Raw genomic sequence first — 19,655 nt, 5'->3', positions numbered from 1 at the left:
TTCAGTCTTTGAACGAAAAAGACGTCTCCCGGTCGGAATATTATCGCTATTTTCCGAGAAAAATCGCATAAAAATTGATTTTAAACAGCGTTTGACATGCTTCGAAGTACGGTAATGGAATATTTTGATTTTTTTTGTCACGACATGCGTTCGCGCGTCACCGTTCGGATAGTGTCTTAAACGCAAGAACAAAACAAAGGATATTTGAACATAACTATGGATTATTTTGAACCAAAACAACATTTGTGGATGAAGTAGAAGTCCTGGGAGTGCATTCTGATGAAGAACAGCAAAGGTAATCCAATTTTTCTTATAGTAATTCTGAGTTTAGTGAACGCCAAACTTGGTGGGTGTCAAATTAGCTAGCCCGTGATGCCGAGCTATCTACTCAGAATATTGCAAAATGTGCTTTTGTCGAAAAGCTATTTTAAAATTTGACACCGCGATTGCATAAAGGAGTTCTGTATCTATAATTCTTAAAATAATTGTTATGTTTTTTGTGATAGTTTATCGTGAGTAATTTAGTAAATTCACCAGAAGTTTTCGGTATGTTTGCTAGTTCTGAACGTCACATGCTAATGTAAAAAGCTGGTTTTTGATATAAATATGAACTTGATTGAACAAAACATGCATGTATTGTATAACATAATGTCCTAGGAGTGTGACATTATATGCTAGCTTGAAAAATGGGTGTCTGATTATTTCTGGCTGGGTACTCTCCTGACATAATCTAATATTTTGCTTTCGTTGTAAAGCCTTTTTGAAATCGGACAATGTGGTTAGATAAAGGAGCGTCTTGTCTTTAAAATGGTGTAAAATAGTCATATGTTTGAGAAATTGAAGTAATAGCATTTTTAAGGTATTTGAATATCGCGCCACTCGATTCCACTGGCTGTTGACTAGGTGGGACGATTTCGTCCCACATACCCTAGACAGGTTAAAGAATTATAGATAAACTACTCCTTTACGCAGCCGCTTTGTCAGATTTCAAAATAACTTTACGGAGAAAGCACATTGTTCAATATTCTGAGTACTGAGCCACGTCATCAATCCAAGCTATACAGTTAGCCGTCCAGCCACGGCATCCACAAAACTCTGAAATATGTTTAAAATATTTTCTTACCTTTGCTGATCTTCGGCTGAATGCACTCGGAAGGACTCCCACTTCCACAGAAATGTTAATTTGTTCGATAAAGTCCATCATTTATGTCTAAATAAATCTGTTTTGATGGCGCGTCCAGATCACCATTCCAAAATGCATGAAGTGCGTCTATCCACCGTCGACGAAAAGTTATAATGTTCCCTCAGCGTTTGTAGAAACATGTCAAACCATGTTCACAATCAATCTTTAGGGTGTTTTTAACGTAGAATTTCGATAATATTCCAGCCGGACAATAGCAGTTTCATTACAGAAGAAAAAGAAAAATGGCTAACCCTTTGTGAAAGCGCGCGAGGTAAGTCAGTGACCCCAGCGAGACCACTTACTGTTCCGGGTATTATTCAATCAAATTGCATTGTAGAAGCCTCAAACAAGGTTCTAATGACTGTTGACATCTAGTGGAAGCCTTAGGAAGTGCAAGTTGTAGTTTGGATAGAACATAATTTGAAATGACTACAACCCTGAGTGCCTACTTCCTGGCTGGATACCTCTCAGGTTTTTGCCTGCCATATGAGTTCTGTTATACTCACAGACATCATTCAAACAGTTTTAGAAACTTTAGAGTGTTTTCTATCCAAATCTACTAATAATATGTAAATATTTGACTCTGGACCCGAATAGTAGGCTGTTTAATTTGGGTACGTTTTTCATCCGGCCGTGAAAAGACTGCCCCCTATAGCGAACAGGTTAACCGTCTGTCTGACTTTGTCATTCACACAGGAGAGAGGCGGGACAGTCGTGGATCCTCTGGGGAGCCTCAACAACATCATGATGCTGACGAGGCAGAGAAGAGTCTCTCCAGATCAGAACTCCTCAAGAAACACCAGCAGAGACCCATAGGGAAGATATCTCACTGCTGCTCTGACTGTGGGAAGAGATTCACCTCATCAGGCATTAAAATTCATCAGAGAATCCACACAGGAGAGAAATCTTTTAGCTGTACTCAATGTGGGATGAGTTTTACTGACTCTAGCAGTCTGACTAAACACCAGAGAATACACACAGTAGATAAACCTTATAGCTGTAGTCAATGTGGGAAGAGTTTTGTAAAATCTAGAGATCTGACAGTGCACCAGAGAATACACACAGGAGAGAAATCTTATAGCTGTGGTCAATGTGAGAAAAGTTTTGGTCAATCTAGCCATCTGACAGTGCACCAGAGAAGACACACAGGAGAGAAACCTTATAGCTGTACTCAATGTGGGAAGAGTTTTGTTCAATCTAGCCAGCTCTCATTACACAAGAGAACACACACAGGAGAGAAACCTTATAGCTGTGATCAATGTGGGAAAAGCTTTACTAACTCTAGCAGTCTGACTCTACACCAGAGAATACACACAGGAGAAAAACCTTATAGCTGTGGTCAATGTGGGAAGAGTTTTGTTCAATTTGGCCAGCTGACTCGACACCAGAGAATACACACAGGAGAGAAATCGTATAGCTGTGATAAATGTGGGAAGAGTTTTACTAACTCTAGCAGTCTTACTAAACACCAGAGAATACACACAGGAGAAAAATCCTATAGCTGTGGTCAATGTGGGAAGAGTTTTGTTAAATCTACAGATCTGACAGTGCACCAGAGAATACACACAGGAGAGAAATCTTATAGCTGTGATCAATGTGGAAAGAGTTTTCCTGCATCTGGCAATCTGACTCGACACCAGAGAACACATACAGGAGAGAAAGCTTATAGCTGTGATCAATGTGGAAAGAGTTTTGCTGCGTCTGGCAATCTGACTAGACACCAGCGAGTACACACAGGAGAGAAACCATTCCACTGTTCAGATTGTGGAAAAAGATTCTCAACTTCACAGAATTTGAAGATGCACCAGAAAACACACACAGGAGATAAACCTTATAGCTGTGGTCAATGTGGGAAGAGCTTTATTACATCTAGCCATCTGACACGACACCAGAGAACACACACAGGAGATAAACCTTATAGCTGTGGTCAATGTGAAAAGAGTTTTACTGACTCTACCAGTCTGACTAAACACCAGAGAATACACACAGGAGATAAACCTTATAGCTGTGGTCAATGTGGGAAGAGTTATGTTTCATCTAGCGGTCTGACAGTACACCAGAGAACACACAGAGGAGAGAAATCTCTTAGCTGTGACCAGAGATAATCTGCTAAAAGATCTCTGATCAAATATCAGAAAATAGATGGAGTTGTTTCATGATATCAATGAATTAATGTCACAATGTAGAATGTTTTAACATTGTAGGAGTATTTTAATGATGTCACAATGTACAATAAACGTTTGTCCCCTGTTCTATTGATTTAAACATATGATATTGGCTTCAGGGGGAAAATCCAGGCTCTGAATATGAAGAGTTACTATTTATGTGATTTAACAAAAAGTGACTAACAAAAAAAGAGCTGTGTTACACTTACCACGTTGGTGACCCTCTTGAAGCAAAATGCAACACTTCAAAATGTAGCTAGCTGTTTTCTACAAATTGTCTTCTAACCAGGGATGTACACATTATTCCCAGATTCCGTGTGGTTTGTGAGCTGTTAGTTTTATCAGGATGTTCAACCTCATCTCCCTCCTCTCGCACAAATGATTTTAGCATGATATTGATGAGTTATGACAAATAAGTGTTCCTTTGTTCAGCGACCCCTACATTTAAATGCATCACTCCAAAATGTAGCTGACTGTCTTCTGCAGGTTGTCCTCTAACCAGTGAGGTAAAATATATCTCCCATTTCCATGTGTTTTGTTTAGTTGTGTTAGTTTCAACATCACCTACAACCTGATTTCCCCCCTAATCGATATCAGTGATTTATTGCTACTTGTCAAAACAACAGCGTTTTTGGTGCTAGTGCAGTTTATAAGGTGCTTGTTTAAATAAATACAAGTAATATGATTATTGTGGCAGATGTTTGTGTATATAGCACATTTTATGTTTCGGTTTTCAATTCATCCCAAACTGTTTCTGCATATTGGTTATTGATTTGGACACTTTAAAACTGTGTTTTGACACTGGGGCTATTTCATATTTACATTTCATGTAACATTTAGTAATGATAATTATTTATCCAACCAACTGACAATTTTTTGGTACAATTATATTGACATTGTTGCCCTGCTTTTAGAATATCAGGGTTTATTCTCAGATGTGCCAATCCAAATGTACTAGAGCATGACATTGGGGACTGGGCCTGATCCAACAACATGCCTATCTAGTGAACCCTGAAAAGATTTGTGTTTTGCGTTTAGCCAGTGCGTTGCCATGGATCACAATTTATTTTGACTGCACCTATTGGAGATGAGTTTTGTTTGTGCTCGTTCCAAGGGGATGAGAGTTCTAGAAGCTAGTGAGTTTTAGGATTCTATAGAAAGAAAAAGGAGGGAACGTTAGCACGTAGGACGCACTGATTGGTGTCAGCTCGTTAGTCAATATGTGTTACACCTGTGCTGGCTTGTCCATCTCGTTATGGTTGAATATTGCATCCAATTGTTAATATTTTAATCAATGGCATTTCCTTAGGGTGCTTATTAGTCTTTCAGTTGTTAGTCTTCTGTTTGTTGTGTACTAAATATTTCTGTTTATTTTGTTAATTTTCATTGTCTTTTATTTGTTTTTTCCTGTGAAGCATCCATGTCTATGTGCTGTGTAAATAAAGCTTGATTTAATTTGAACATATTGCAAAATAAATTAACCCAATGACTGACAATCAACAGACTTAATTTTTTATTTTATTTAACCTTTATTTAACTAGTCAAGTCAGTTAAGAACAATTCTTATTTACAATGATTTCCTACCAGGGAACAGTGGGTTAACTGCCTTGTTAAGGGGCAGGACAACATATTTTTACCTTGTCAGCTCTAACCACTAGGCTACCTGACGCCCTCTTGCATAACCAATGAACACGTATTTTAGTCCATCTTAGTATGAAAAACAGTATCAATTCAGTGTATCTTCCACTATGTCAAAACAGTATCACTTTTCAACCAACCCAGTGCATTTGTTGAAACTGAAAGGTTTTGAAATCAACAATACGTCAAAATCAGACATTTCATTCAGACCCTGCAGGGCTTAGATTAAGCCAGGACTTGATAAACTAGGACAATTAAATAGCTTTCCTGAACTTGGCTTAGTTAGTCAGAGACTAGAGTCCTGGAGTAAGGTAAGTAAGCCTAAATGAGAACACCTGGGTTAATCCTAATTAGGTGCAGTTTGAACACCTGGGTTAAGCCTGATTAGGTTCAGTATGAACACCTGGGTTAATCCTGATTAGGTTCAGTATGAACACCTGGGTTAAGCCTGATTTAGGTTCCGTATGAACACCTGGGTTAATCCTGATTAGGTTCCGTATGAACACCTGGGTTGAACCTGATTAGGTTCAGTATGAACACATGCTGTTGGTCTAGTGGTGCTCATTAAAACCCGGAATAGAAAACACCAATACTGGTGTGAATCTTGAGACGAAACAATGGCAGAGGCAAAAATAATTTGTTCCAAAAAACTTTTGTGTGCATGAAAAAACACTCCAAAACAAATGTTGTCAAACCATCCAGTTATTGAAGGGTAAAAACCACACTGCTGCTACTGAGCAGTAGAACAAGAGGGTTGGGCTGCAATTTGCACTGAATTCAATGGAAATGTAACCACATGAAGAGTACAACAACTAGAGATGAGATATCTGCATTATTATCAGGATTACAAGAAGAAACAACAACTAGAGGTGAGATATCTGCATTATTATCAGGATTACAAGAAGAAACAACAACTAGAGGTGAGATATCTGCATTATTATCAGGATTACAAGAAGTAACAACAACTTCAGGTGAGATATCTGCATTATTATCAGGATTACAAGAAGTAACAACTAGAGGTGAGATATCTGCATTATTATCAGGATTACAAGAAGAAACAACAACTAGAGGTGAGATATCTGCATTATTATCAGGATTACAAGAAGAAACAACAACTAGAGGTGAGATATCTGCATTATTATCAGGATTACAAGAAGAAACAACAACTAGAGGTGAGATATCTGCATTATTATCAGGATTACAAGAAGAAACAACAGCTACATTTACATTTACGTCATTTAGCAGACGCTCTTATCCAGAGCGACTTACAAATTGGTGCATTCACCTTATGATATCCAGTGGAACAACCACTTTACAATAGTACATCTATATATATTATTTTTTTGGGGGGGGGGTTAGAAGGATTACTATATCCTATCCCAGGTATTCCTTAAAGAGGTGGGGTTTCAGGTGTCTACGGAAGGTGGTGATTGACTCCGCTGTCCTGGCGTCGTGAGGGAGCTTGTTCCACCATTGGGGTGCCAGGGCTAGAGGTGAGATATCTGCATTATTATCAGGATTACAAGAAGAAACAACAACTAGAGGTGAGATATCTGCATTATTATCAGGATTACAAGAAGAAACAACAACTAGAGGTGAGATATCTGCATTATTATCAGGATTACAAGAAGAAACAACTTCAGGGGAGATATCTGCATTATTATCAGGATTTCTCATATTCATATTTTTTTTACATCACTTTTATTATTAAAACCTGTTGGGGCTCGGGGGCAGTATTGAGACATTTTGAAAAAAATATGTGCCCATTTTTAACTGCCTCCTACACCAACTCAGAAGCTAGGATATGCATATTATTAACACATTCGGATAGAAAACACTCTGAATTTTCTAAAACAGTTTGAATGGTGTCTGTAAGTATAACAAAACTCATATTGCAGGCAAAAACCTGTGAAAAATAGATCCAAACAATGTTTGAATTTTGTGACTGTACTATTTAGTGTCATTGTTTTATAGATACCATAGTGAGAAAGGATTCATTTCGCAACACCTACGGCTTCCACTAGATGTCAACGATCTTTATAAAGTTGTTTGAAGCGTCTATGATAAACAGAGAGCAAATTAGAATCCAAGGAAGTTGACATGTCATCACTTCATTTTTTTGCGCCTGCGCATAAATCTGAGAAGCGTGAGTTTGTCATCATTGTTTATCTAGACATAGGATAGGTTGTGTGAAAATATTACTGATGTTTAACGTTAAAAATGGACCAAAAGATTAATGCTAAACAACATTTGACATGATTGAACGAACATAAATAGATTATTTACTAGGTTTTTTTTTGCTTTTCGGCGTGATTTTACACTCCCCCACCACGTTTGTGGGAGCATAAAGAACGCTAAGTACTTGGTGTTATTTGGACATAAATTATGAACTTTGTCAAAAGAAACCACATTTGTTCCGGACCTGGGATGCCTTCCGGACCTGGGATGCCTGCCTTCTGATGGAGATAATCAAAGGTAAAGGGATATTTACAATGTTATTATCGATTTTAGATTATGCTAACTGTATAGCATAGCATATTGTTCTTAGCATAACACCCCGTTTATTGCAAAATGTGATTTCCCAGTAAAGTTATTTTGAGATCTGGCCATTCGGTAGCAATTACGAGATGATAATATATTATTCTTTGAATGACAATATTATAATTTACCAATGTTTTCGAATAGTAATTTTGTTATGTTCACCGGAAGCATTTCAGAGAAGAAAAAAATCGGAATTTCACGCTACTGTAAAATGCTGTTTTTGGATATAAATATGAACTTGATGGAACAAAAAATGCATGTATTGTATAACATAATGTCCTAGGAGTGTCATCTGATGGAGATTGACAAAGGTTAGTACATAATTGTAGCTGGTTTCTGCTTTTGGTGACGCCTGACCTTGAATTGAAAATGGATGTTTGTACTTTTGTGGCTATGTACTGTCCTAACATAATCTAACTTTATGCTTTTGCCGTAAAGCCTCTTTGAAAATCGAACAATGTGGTTAGATTAAGGAGATGTTTATCTTTTAAGTCGTGTAAAATAGTTGATTGTTTGAGAAATTGAAATTATTAGATTTTTGATGTTTTGAATTTCCAGCCTTGTTAGCAATCCCGACTCGGGGTTCATTGCTAACCTGTAGCCCCAACAGGTTTTAAATGATATCTGCCTTTTACAGACTCTGTGGAAGAACCTTAAACTGGGTTTAAAAAGAGAGAAAGCAGAGATCAGAAGAGAGAGATTTACTACTGGTGATGGACCACCAAAACAACACAACACTGATGAATTGAGTGACTTCCTGTCTGGAATAATAGAGCAGCAGCAACCTCTGGATGGTATACCAGATGATGACCAACCTCTGGATGGTATACCAGATGATGACCAACCTCTGGATGGTATACCAGACGATGACCAACCTCTGGATGGTATACCAGACGATGACCAACCTCTGGATGGTATACCAGATGATGACCAACCTCTGGATGGTATACCAGATGATGACCTACCTCTGGACGGTATACCAGATGATGACCATCCTCTGGATGGTATACCAGATGATGACCAACCTCTGGATGGTATACCAGATGATGACCAACCTCTGGATAGTATACCAGATGATGACCAACCTCTGGATGATATACCAGACGATGACCAACCTCTGGATGGTATACCAGATGATGACCAACCTCTGGATGATATACCAGATGATCACCAACAGGTTGGAAGAGCCAGTACACAGTGAGGGTGTGATGTGAACAGGTTGGAAGAGCACACAGTGAGGGTGTAATGTGAACAGGTTGGAAGAGCCAGTACACAGTGAGGGTGTAATGTGAACAGGTTGGAAGAGCCAGTACACAGTGAGGGTGGAATGTGAACAGGTTGGAAGAGCCAGTTCACAGTGAGGGTGGAATGTGAACAGGTTGGAAGAGCCAGTACACAGTGAGGGTGTAATGTGAACAGGTTGGAAGAGCCAGTACACAGTGAGGGTGTAATGTGAACAGGTTGGAAGAGCCAGTACACAGTGAGGGTGTAATGTGAACAGGTTGGAAGAGCCAGTACACAGTGAGGGTGTAATGTGAACAGGTTGGAAGAGCCAGTACACAGTGAGTGTGAACCCTCGACATCTGCTATAACATCCCTGAGAGAAGATTCTGCCACCACCTTTCAGCAGAGAACAAAGAAGATGACCATGCATGAAACGTTAACCAGAGAATTTCATGAGCATAAAATGAAATATCTGAAGGAAGAACATGAGATGAGAATTGTCCAGGTTGAATTGGATATGAAGTTGGAAGAGAGAGGTATGATCCTAAAAAGAGACAGTAATGAGACAATAGTGATGACCAGTCATGGTGTAACGTGGGTCGTACAAAGGGGACCAAGGCGCAGCGTGTAGAGTGCTCATCTTCTTTTATTAAAATAACGTGAACACTTAAACAAAAATAACAAAACGACTCACGACAGTTCCGTAAGGCAAACACAGGCTATACAGGAAACAACCACCCACAAAACACAAGTGAAACAACATCAACTAAATATGGCCTCCAATTAGAGACAATGACAACCAGCTACCTCTAATTGGAGGTCATGCCAAAAAAACCATAGAAATAGAAAAACTAGATTAAACCATAGATATAGAAAACATAGATCCTAAACCAAAAACACCAAAAACACAAAACAAACACCCCCTGCCACGCCCTGACCATACTATAATGACAAATAACCCCTTTTACTGGTCAGGACGTGACACATTGTGAACAATATGATATGTAAAAAATATAAATGTTTTGTCATTTGGATATTAATGAGAGAGACTATTTTAATCACCACAAACTACATTTTAAACCAGCCTTTGTTTAGTCACTCATTTAATTTTGCTTCACACTATTTGAATTTTGTACAGAACAAACATTATGAAAGCAAAAATAAGCCATAATGAATACATTCCATATTTAAATGCATCTCATCTAGTTGAAGTGCTGCAATATGAAGCAACTCCGTTTGCAAGTCCTTGTTGGTCATTGACTGCCTCAGTCACGGACACATCTGCCTCAGTCACGGACACATCTGCCTCAGTCACGGATACATCTGCCTCAGTCACGGACACATCTACCTCAGTCACGGACACATTTGCCTCAGTCACGGACACATCTACCTCAGTCATGGACACATCTGCCTCAGTCATGGACACATCTGCCTCAGTCACGGACACATCTACCTCAGTCACGGACACATCTGCCTCAGTCACGGACACATCTGCCTCAGTCACGGACACATCTACCTCAGCCACGGACACATCTACCTCAGTCACGGACACATCTGCCTTAGTCATGGACACATCTACCTCAGTCATGGACACATCTGCCTCAGTCATGGACACATCTGCCTCAGTCATGGACACATCTGTTTCAGTCATGGGTACATCTGCTTGATGCTGATCATGGGAGGATCAGGACAGCCATGGGTACATCTGCTTGATGCTGATCATGGGAGGATCAGGACAGTCATGGGTACATCTGCTTGATGCTGATCATGGGAGGATCAGGACAGCCATGGGTACATCTGCTTGACGCTGATCATGGGAGGATCAAGACAGACATGATGCTTCAGGTAGTTGTGCATCACAGCTGTAGTAATGATCACCTTGCAGCATCTTCTTGGCTTGAAACCAAGTGTATTGTGAAAACACTGGAATCTATTTTTCCATACTCCAAACACACGCTGGACCATCCCTCTCGTGTGGATATGAGCTCTGTTGTATCTTTGCTGCTCAGCTGTTGTGGGATTTATGTCTGGAGTGAATAAAAAGTTATCTGACCAGATTACTATGTAGTAACTATTAGTAGACCATATTACTATGTAGTAACAATTAGTAGACCATATTACTATGTAGTAACTATTAGTAGACCATGTTACTATGTAGTAACTATTAGTAGACCATGTTACTATGTAGTAACTATTAGTAGACATGTTACTATGTAGTAACTATTAGTAGACCATATTACTATGTAGTAACTATTAGTAGACCATATTACTATGTAGTAACTATTAGTAGACCATGTTACTATGTAGTAACTATTAGTAGACCATATTACTATGTAGTAACTATTAGTAGACCATGTTACTATGTAGTAACTATTAGTAGACCATGTTACTATGTAGTAACTATTAGTAGACCATATTACTATGTAGTAACTATTAGTAGACCATATTACTATGTAGTAACTATTAGTAGACCATATTACTATGTAGTAACTATTAGAGACCATATTACTATGTAGTAACTATTAGTAGACCATATTACTATGTAGTAACTATTAGTAGACCATATTACTATGTAGTAACTATTAGTAGACCATATTACTATGTAGTAACTATTAGTAGACCATATTACTATGTAGTAACTATTAGAGACCATATTACTATGTAGTAACTATTAGTAGACCATATTTCTATGTTGTAACCATTAGTAGACCATATAGACCATACATCCAATAAATTGGATGCAGTCTATCACAGTGCCATCCGTTTTGTCACCAAAGCCCCATATACTACCCACCACTGCGACCTGTACGCTCTTGTTGGGTGGCCCTCGCTTCATACTCGTCGTCAAACCCACTGGCTCCAGGTCATCTACAAGACCCTGCTAGGTAAAGTCTCTCCTTCCAGTTCTCTGCTGCCAATGACTGGAACGAACTACAAAAATCTCTAAAACTGGAAACACTTATCTCCCTCACTAGCTTTAAGCACCAGCTGTCAGAGCAGCTCACAGATTACTGCACATAGCCCATCTATAATTTAGCCCAAACAACTACCTCTTCCCCTACTGTATTTATTTATTTATTTTGCTCCTTTGCACCCCATTATTTCTATTTCTACTTTGCACTTTCTTCCACTGCAAATCTACCATTCGTGTTTTACTTGCTATATTGTATTTTCCTTTACCACCATGGACTTTTTTGCCTTTACCTCCCTTATCTCACCTCATTTGCTCACTTTGTATTTAGACTTATTTTTCTACTATATTATTGACTGTATGGTTGTTTTACTCCATGTGTAACTCTGAGTTTTTGTATGTGTCAAACTGCTTGCTTTATCTTGGCCAGGTCGCAATTGTAAATGAGAACTTGTTCTCAACTTGCCTACCTGGTTAAATAAAGGTGAAATAAAAAATAAATAAATACAAATATTACTATGTAGTAACTATTATTAGACCATGTTACTATGTAGTAACTATTAGTAGACCATATTACTATGTAGTAAGTATTAGTAGACCATATTACTATGTAGTAACTATTAGTAGACCATGTTTCTCACCCTAATATCCACTGTCACCAAGTAGTTGTCCACTATGTTGTCCTCTCTGAAACTGAGACCAATGAAGAGTTGAGGGAAATCCTTCCATCCTGAGTTGCACCTTTCCAACAGGCAACAATGTTTGAGAACTCTAAATGAGGAGTGCATCCACCCTGAACATTGATGGAAAACCAGTTGTTATTGTTACGGTACTCCTCAGCATCAGGAGTTGCTGGACACTTGATGGGAACATGACATCCATCTAACCAGCCAATCACTCCTGGGAACTGCCCACATTCAGAGAATTGCCCTTTATAGTTGGCTTTAGCCAGCAGCATCAGGAAACTAGATGTAAAGACTCCTCCTGCAGACTTTATAGTTGGCTTGGCCAGCAGCATCAGGAAACTAGATGTAAAGACTCCTCAGTTCACAAATGGCCCTGCAGACTTTATAGTTGGCTTGACCAGCAGCATCAGGAAACTTGATGTAAAGACTCCTCAGTTCACACATGGCCCTGGAGACTTTATAGTTGGCTTGGCCAGCAGCATCAGGAAACTAGATGTAAAGACTCCTCCTGCAGACTTTATAGTTGGCTTGGCCAGCAGCATCAGGAAACTAGATGTAAAGACTCCTCCTGCAGACTTTATAGTTGGCTTGGCCAGCAGCATCAGGAAACTAGATGTAAAGACTCCTCCTGCAGACTTTATAGTTGGCTTGACCAGCAGCATCAGGAAACTAGATGTAAAGACTCCTCCTGCAGACTTTATAGTTGGCTTGACCAGCAGCATCAGGAAACTAGATGTAAAGACTCCTCCTGCAGACTTTGTGAACTATTAAACACACAGTTGCTTCACTGGCACCGACACAAATCACCAGTTCCACAATGAAAGATTCCAGATGCCAAAAACCTCACAGTGATCAGAACTTGGAGAGAATTGGGTGAAGGCCTTCCTCTTTGAGACAGAGAGGAAAGTCTGGGCTCAAGCAGAGATATTATCTCCAATGCATTTTCTTTGTACATACGAAAGCAGTCTCAAAGTAATGTAATGGATTACTCCTATCCACAAGTAATGGTCTGGCTGGCCTCTGTAGTGCATGTTGGTCTTCATTTAGACATTCCACATAGTCCAGGCTCCCTCACAAACAGCACAAAGCAGAAGTTAAACCTGCCTCTTTGAAAGATTCATTTAAGCTTCAATTTAGTCCTGGAGTACCTCTAATCCTCCCTCTTGCAATCGGCTTTGATTAGTCCAGAACAGGCTAAATCTACAACTATTTTAAGAGAAGTCTGTGCAAGTCGCTTTGAGTTAAGACAGCTCAAACAAGCATTTTGGTCTGGGACTAAGCTTAAGCCTTTTATGTGAAATGATCCATTCATCCTTCCATCCCTCCTCAGCCTTCCTCTCCTCTGAAGACCCAGTGAGGGTGGAGCTCAGTCAGAGAGCTGTTGAGGGACTGGTTAGGAAGAACACTTCTACAGCCAGAGAGGTGAGAGGTCACACATGGTTTATATGGTAAATATTTATGTCCCCTTAGTGGTTCATCACATCAGCAAAAGGGAATATGTTCCATCATCCATGTTTATTTACATTAGTGCAAATTGTCCACTGATATTGGTGTAATTTCTCACCCCTTCTGGCTGTATGAAAGTTAATTTCCCCTCAGACACACATTCCATCCTTTCCTCTGTTCTTTGATATTATGAAGGTAATTTGAGTAGAATGTATTTTTCCACACTTATTCACCCCACCTCTTTACATTGCTTATGCATATTCAGTGGCCTGACTGCATCCAGACTATGTCAAAGGCCCATCCTGGTAGATCTGAACCTAATGCAGTTTGGAGTGATCGGATGACAGAAGTCACATTTAGGTACCAGGTGTAACTGAGGCCATAATGCTCCATATCCATTACTTTGAGAGTTTTATATAATATGACCAAATGTGTTTCTTTCTGTGTTGCAGGGGCAGTCAAGAAATGGAACTGCAAGGCCACAGAACATGACATAATCAGAGCTGTGGGAGACCACCTCAAGCCCCTGGTAGAGCCGGGGGTGGTGTTTACCACTCCACCACGCCTTCAGCAGGCTGGAAAAGTGGGATTGATCTGGTTTATCCATTTGTTTGTTTCAGTAGTTGAATCCATTGACATTGTTCTATTTCAACAAATGCACTGGATTGGTTGAAAAGTGATACTAAACTTACATACCATGCACTATTTGACATAGTGGGAGATATACTGAATTTACACTAAGACCAAGAGTCTTGATTGGTCGGTCATGTTCAAATCAAGCTTTATTTATACAGCACATTTCTGACATGGATGCAACACAATGGCTTCACAGGAAAAAACACATAAAAATGAAAATTAACAAATATTTACTACACAACAAACATAAGAGGATAAAAACAGTAGAATAACAACTGAGTCATGAACATTCTAAGGAAATGCCATTGATTAAAATATTAACATTTGGATGCAACAACCAACCCAAAATATCAGCTTGTTTTACTCCATTGTTTGTTGTTACGTTCCCCAGCAAGAAAACCAAATGTCACTTAAATAGAAGAGGAACTAACAAAGAGTCACTGACAACAACCACAACTAAACAGGTGGGATTTTAGGAGGGGTTCTGAAAGACACTATGGGAGTGTCCACTGAAAGTTGACCAGTAACAACAACTGGGACCTAAAAGACACCCACCATGAGACCCACTAAATCTGCCCAAGAAGAGGAAAACAAAAGAAAAATCCACACCAAACTTAAATACAGGAAGCAAACCAAAAAGGTGGAGCAACTAAAGGTGTTGACTCTCCACATGTATCAAGACAACTGGAGCACTGGGCCAGACACTCTTAAATAGAACCTGGACCAGCTCAGGTGAAACACCTTCCCACTAACGAGATGGACAAGCCAGCACAGGTGTAACACATACTGACTAACGAGGTGACACCAATCAGTGCGCCCAAGACACGTTTCAGTTGAATGCATTCAGTTGAACAAGTCAATCAATCAATCAATCAAATGTATTTATAAAGCCCTTCTTACATCAGCTGATGTCACAAAGTGCTGTACAGAAACCCAGCCTAAAACCCCAAACAGCAAGCAATGCAGGTGTAGAAGCACGGCGGCTAGGAAAAACTCCCTAGAAAGACCAGAACCTAGGAAGAAACCTAGAGAGGAACCAGGCTCTGAGGGGTGGCCAGTCCTCTTCTGGCTGTGCTGGGTGGAGATTATAACAGAACATGGCCAAGATGTTCATAGATGACCAGCAGGGTCAAATAATAATAATCACAGTGGTTGTAGAGGGTGCAACAGGTCAGCACCTCAGGAGTAAATGTCAGTTGGCTTTTCATAGCCAATCATTCAGAGTATCTCTACAACTTCCATTTCACATAATCATCTACAATGCTTCACCTTCACCAATATAAACATTACATTTACATTTTTTACATTTTAGTCATTTAGCAGACGCTCTTATCCAGAGCGACTTACAGTAGTGAATGCATACATTTCATACAATTTCATACATTTTTTTTTTTTTCCTGTGTCTACTGGCTGTCAACAATTAAAAACAAGAAAAAAACACGTATTTCTAAATAATAATATACAATCAACAAATAAAAACAAGAAAACCAAATAATAATTATTTATTTTACATATAATTATTTTATCCTTTTTCTTTCTATAGAATCCTAAAATTAAAGCTTCTAGAACTCTCGTCCACTTGGAACGAACCCAAACAAAACTCATCTCCAATAAAAGAAAAAGGTGCAGTCAAAATAAATTGGGATCCATGGCAATGTAATTGCTAAACGCAAAACATTTTTGACTGCCCAACCTTGAGACAATCAGCAACCAAGTTGTCCTTAAAACGGACATGTCTGATTTCAAGAGGAAACTCTGGCAATATCCGTAGTAACTTTCCACCTCAGCTTCTCTCTCTTCTCAGGGTTCACTAGATAGGCATGTTGTTGGATCGGGGCCCAGTCCCCAATGTCATGCTCTAGTACATTTGGGTTGGCACATCTGAGAATGATCCCTGATATTATAAAAGGGCAACAACGTCAATATAATTGTACCCAAACATTGTCAGTTGGTTGCATAAATCATTGATTACTAAATGTTACATTAATTGTAAATATGAAATATCAAAACCAAATGTAAACCCAAATTATAGACTGATCATATCTTTGTCAGTGGCAAACGATCAAAATCAGCAGATAATCGAACACTTTTTTCCCCCGCTGTATATAGAATCTAATAGTGTTCCATTCCATCCTTTCCTCTATATAGAATCTAATAGTGTTCCATTCCATCCTTTCCTCTATATAGAATCTAATAGTGTTCCATTCCATCCTTTCCTCTATATAGAATCTAATAGTGTTCCATTCCATCCTTTCCTCTATTTAGAATCTAATAGTGTTCCATTCCGTCCTTTCCTCTATATAGAATCTAATAGTGTTCCATTCCGTCCTTTCCTCTATATAGAATCTAATAGTGTTCCATTCCATCCTTTCGTCTATTTAGAATCTAATAGTGTTCCATTCCATCCTTTCCTCTATTTAGAATCTAATAGTGTTCCATTCCATCCTTTCCTCTATTTAGAATCTAATAGTGTTCCATTCCATCCTTTCCTCTATTTAGAATCTAATAGTGTTCCATTCCATCCTTTCCTCTATATAGAATCTAATAGTGTTCCATTCCATCCTTTCCTCTATATAGAATCTAATAGTGTTCCATTCCATCCTTTCCTCTATTTAGAACCTAATAGTGTTCCATTCCATCCTTTCCTCTATTTAGAATCTAATAGTGTTCCATTCCATCCTTTCCTCTATTTAGAATCTAATAGTGTTCCATTCCATCCTTTCCTTTATTTAGAATCTAATAGTGTTCCATTCCATCCTTTCCTCTATATAGAATCTAATAGTGTTCCATTCCATCCTTTCCTCTATATAGAGTCTAATAGTGTTCCATTCCATCCTTTCCTCTATTTAGAATCTAATAGTGTTCCATTCCATCCTTTCCTCTATTTAGAATCTAATAGTGTTCCATTCCATCCTTTCCTCTATATAGAATCTAATAGTGTTCCATTCCATCCTTTCCTCTATTTAGAATCTAATAGTGTTCCATTCCATCCTTTCCTCTATATAGAATCTAATAGTGTTCCATTCCACCCTTTCCTCTATATAGAATCTAATAGTGTTCCATTCCATCCTTTCCTCTATATAGAATCTAATAGTGTTCCATTCCATCCTTTCCTCTATATAGAATCGAATAGTGTTCCATTCCATCCTTTCCTCTATATAGAATCTAATAGTGTTCCATTCCATTCCTTCATTTAAGCCACTGTAACAGTTGTGTTTAAACATGTTGACTGACAAAAGAGACGTTACAGCATGCCTGCCAACTGGCTATATGGCAAAATGTTGATATGTCGAATGTGACCAGGTTTGTGCAGATTGCTTTCAGAGGTAGGCTGTACCCAGAGTAATAGATGAAGTTATATGTTTTGTTTTTATCGATAATCAAGGAGCAAGTGGGGATTTTAACGTTTAGTCCGGTTTTATTGTACCATGTTTTCCCTAAAAGTAAATTGAATATTTTCCTTATTTCATCAAAAGTAGATCCATAAAATCAACACACTTCCAGCACTTTGCATGTTTTTTTTGGTAAAGTAGTTTTTTACCAGGAGACTGTAGTGCCACTTTCTCACAATGAGCATGAAATTGCTGTAGGAGGAAGGGTCTGTGTTTTATCAGGAGACTGGAATGTATGCTTTGCCTACACACTCATTTCATGCTCTGCATACCTACCTTGGGCACTCTGAATACATTTCATTAAACGGCTGAAAACCCTCACACTTGTTGGCCAACATATTTTCTAATGGAGTTTTAATTTCAATAGGGTTTTCAGTACATTCCATCTTAAGCCATCCCTTTAAATACAGTGTACCTTTTTAATTAGAATGTTGTGCCTTTTACTGAGGAGTGGCTTCCATTTGGCCACTGGACCATCAAGGCCTGATTGGTGGAGTGCTGCAGAGATGGTGTCCTTCTGGAAGGCTCTCCCATCTCCACAGAGGAACTCTGGAGTGCTTTCATAGTGACCATCGACCATCTCGGGTGGTTGTTGTCCTTGATGATCTTTATGGCCTTCCTGTGAAATCGGGTGCTGTAGATGTCCTGGAGAGCAGGTAGTTTGCCCACAGTGATGCGTTGGGCAGACCGCATCACCGGGGGGGTGCAGTTGCAGGCATTATCAGTTGCCGTACCAGGCGGTGATACAGCCTGACAGGATGCTCTCAATTGTGCATCTGTAAAGGTTTGTGAGGGTTTTAGGTGCCAAGCCAAATTTCTTCAGCCTCCTGAGGTTGAAAAGTCACTGTTGCGCCTTCTTCACCACATTTCTGTGTGGGTGAACCATTTCAGTTTGTCAGTGATGTGTACAACGATGAACTTTAATCTTTCCACCTTCTCCACTGCGTCCCATCGATGTGGATAGGGGGGTGCTCCCTCTGCTTTTACCTGAAGTCCACGATCATCTCCTTTGTTTTGTTGACGTTGGGCGATTTTCCAGGGCCCTCACTTCCTCCCTGTAGGCTCTCATTATTGCTGGTAATCAGGCCTACTACTGTTGTGTCGTCTGCAAACTTGATGATTGAGGCGTGCGTGGCCACGCAGTCATGGTGAACAGGAAGTACAGGAGGGGCAGAATACCCTTCCTTGTGGGTATCAGTGAAGTGGAGGTGTTTTCTCCTACCTTCACCACCTGGGGGAGGCTCGTCAGGAAGTCCAGGACCCTGTTACACATGGCAGGGTTCAGACCCAGGGTCTCAAGCTTAATGAAGAGCTTGGAGGCTTACTATGGTATTGAATGCTGAGCTATAGTCAATGAACAGCATTCTTACATAGGTATTCTTCTTGTCCAGATGGGATAGGGCAGTGTGCAGTGTGATTGCATCGTCTGTGGATCTATTGAAGCGGTAAGCAAATTGAAGTGGGTCTAGGGTATCAGGTAAGGTAGAGGTGATATGATCCTTGACTAGTCTCTCAAAGCACTTCATGATGACGGAAGTGAGTGCAACGGGGCGATAGTCATTTAGTTCAGTTACCTTTGCTTTCCGGGCTCCCGAGTGGTGGAATGGTTTAAGGCACTGCATCTCTGTGCAAGATTCATCACTGAATATGTCCGTAATATGTCTCATAGCAAAGGGTCTGAATACTTATGTAAATAAGGTATTTCTGTTTTTTATTTGTAATAAATTTCCGATAATTTCATAAAATCTGCTTTCGCTTTGTCATTATGGGGTATTGTGTGTAGATTGATGAGCAACATTTTCTATTTAATACATTTTAGAATAACGCTGTAAC

At 39.4% G+C, this 19,655-nt stretch overlaps 2 protein-coding genes across 2 annotated transcripts in view; both read left to right on the top strand.

Annotated features, from left to right (window-relative positions):
• Positions 1 to 19,655, top strand: part of LOC106606985 (zinc finger protein 850-like) — an 898,172-nt gene that overhangs the window by 449,668 nt on the left and 428,849 nt on the right. The gene's annotated exons all lie outside the window — the stretch shown is intronic.
• On the top strand, positions 1,768 to 3,267 carry LOC106595862 (zinc finger protein 271-like; the record flags this gene model as incomplete). Its single annotated transcript, XM_045713473.1, has 1 exon — positions 1,768 to 3,267. A coding segment is annotated over one exon (1,500 nt), but the record flags the coding sequence as incomplete, so codon positions are not given.

The sequence above is a fragment of the Salmo salar genome, chromosome ssa02, assembly GCF_905237065.1.
Source record: "Salmo salar chromosome ssa02, Ssal_v3.1, whole genome shotgun sequence".
NCBI lineage: Eukaryota > Metazoa > Chordata > Actinopteri > Salmoniformes > Salmonidae > Salmo > Salmo salar.
This window is presented reverse-complemented; position numbering and strand designations above follow the sequence as displayed.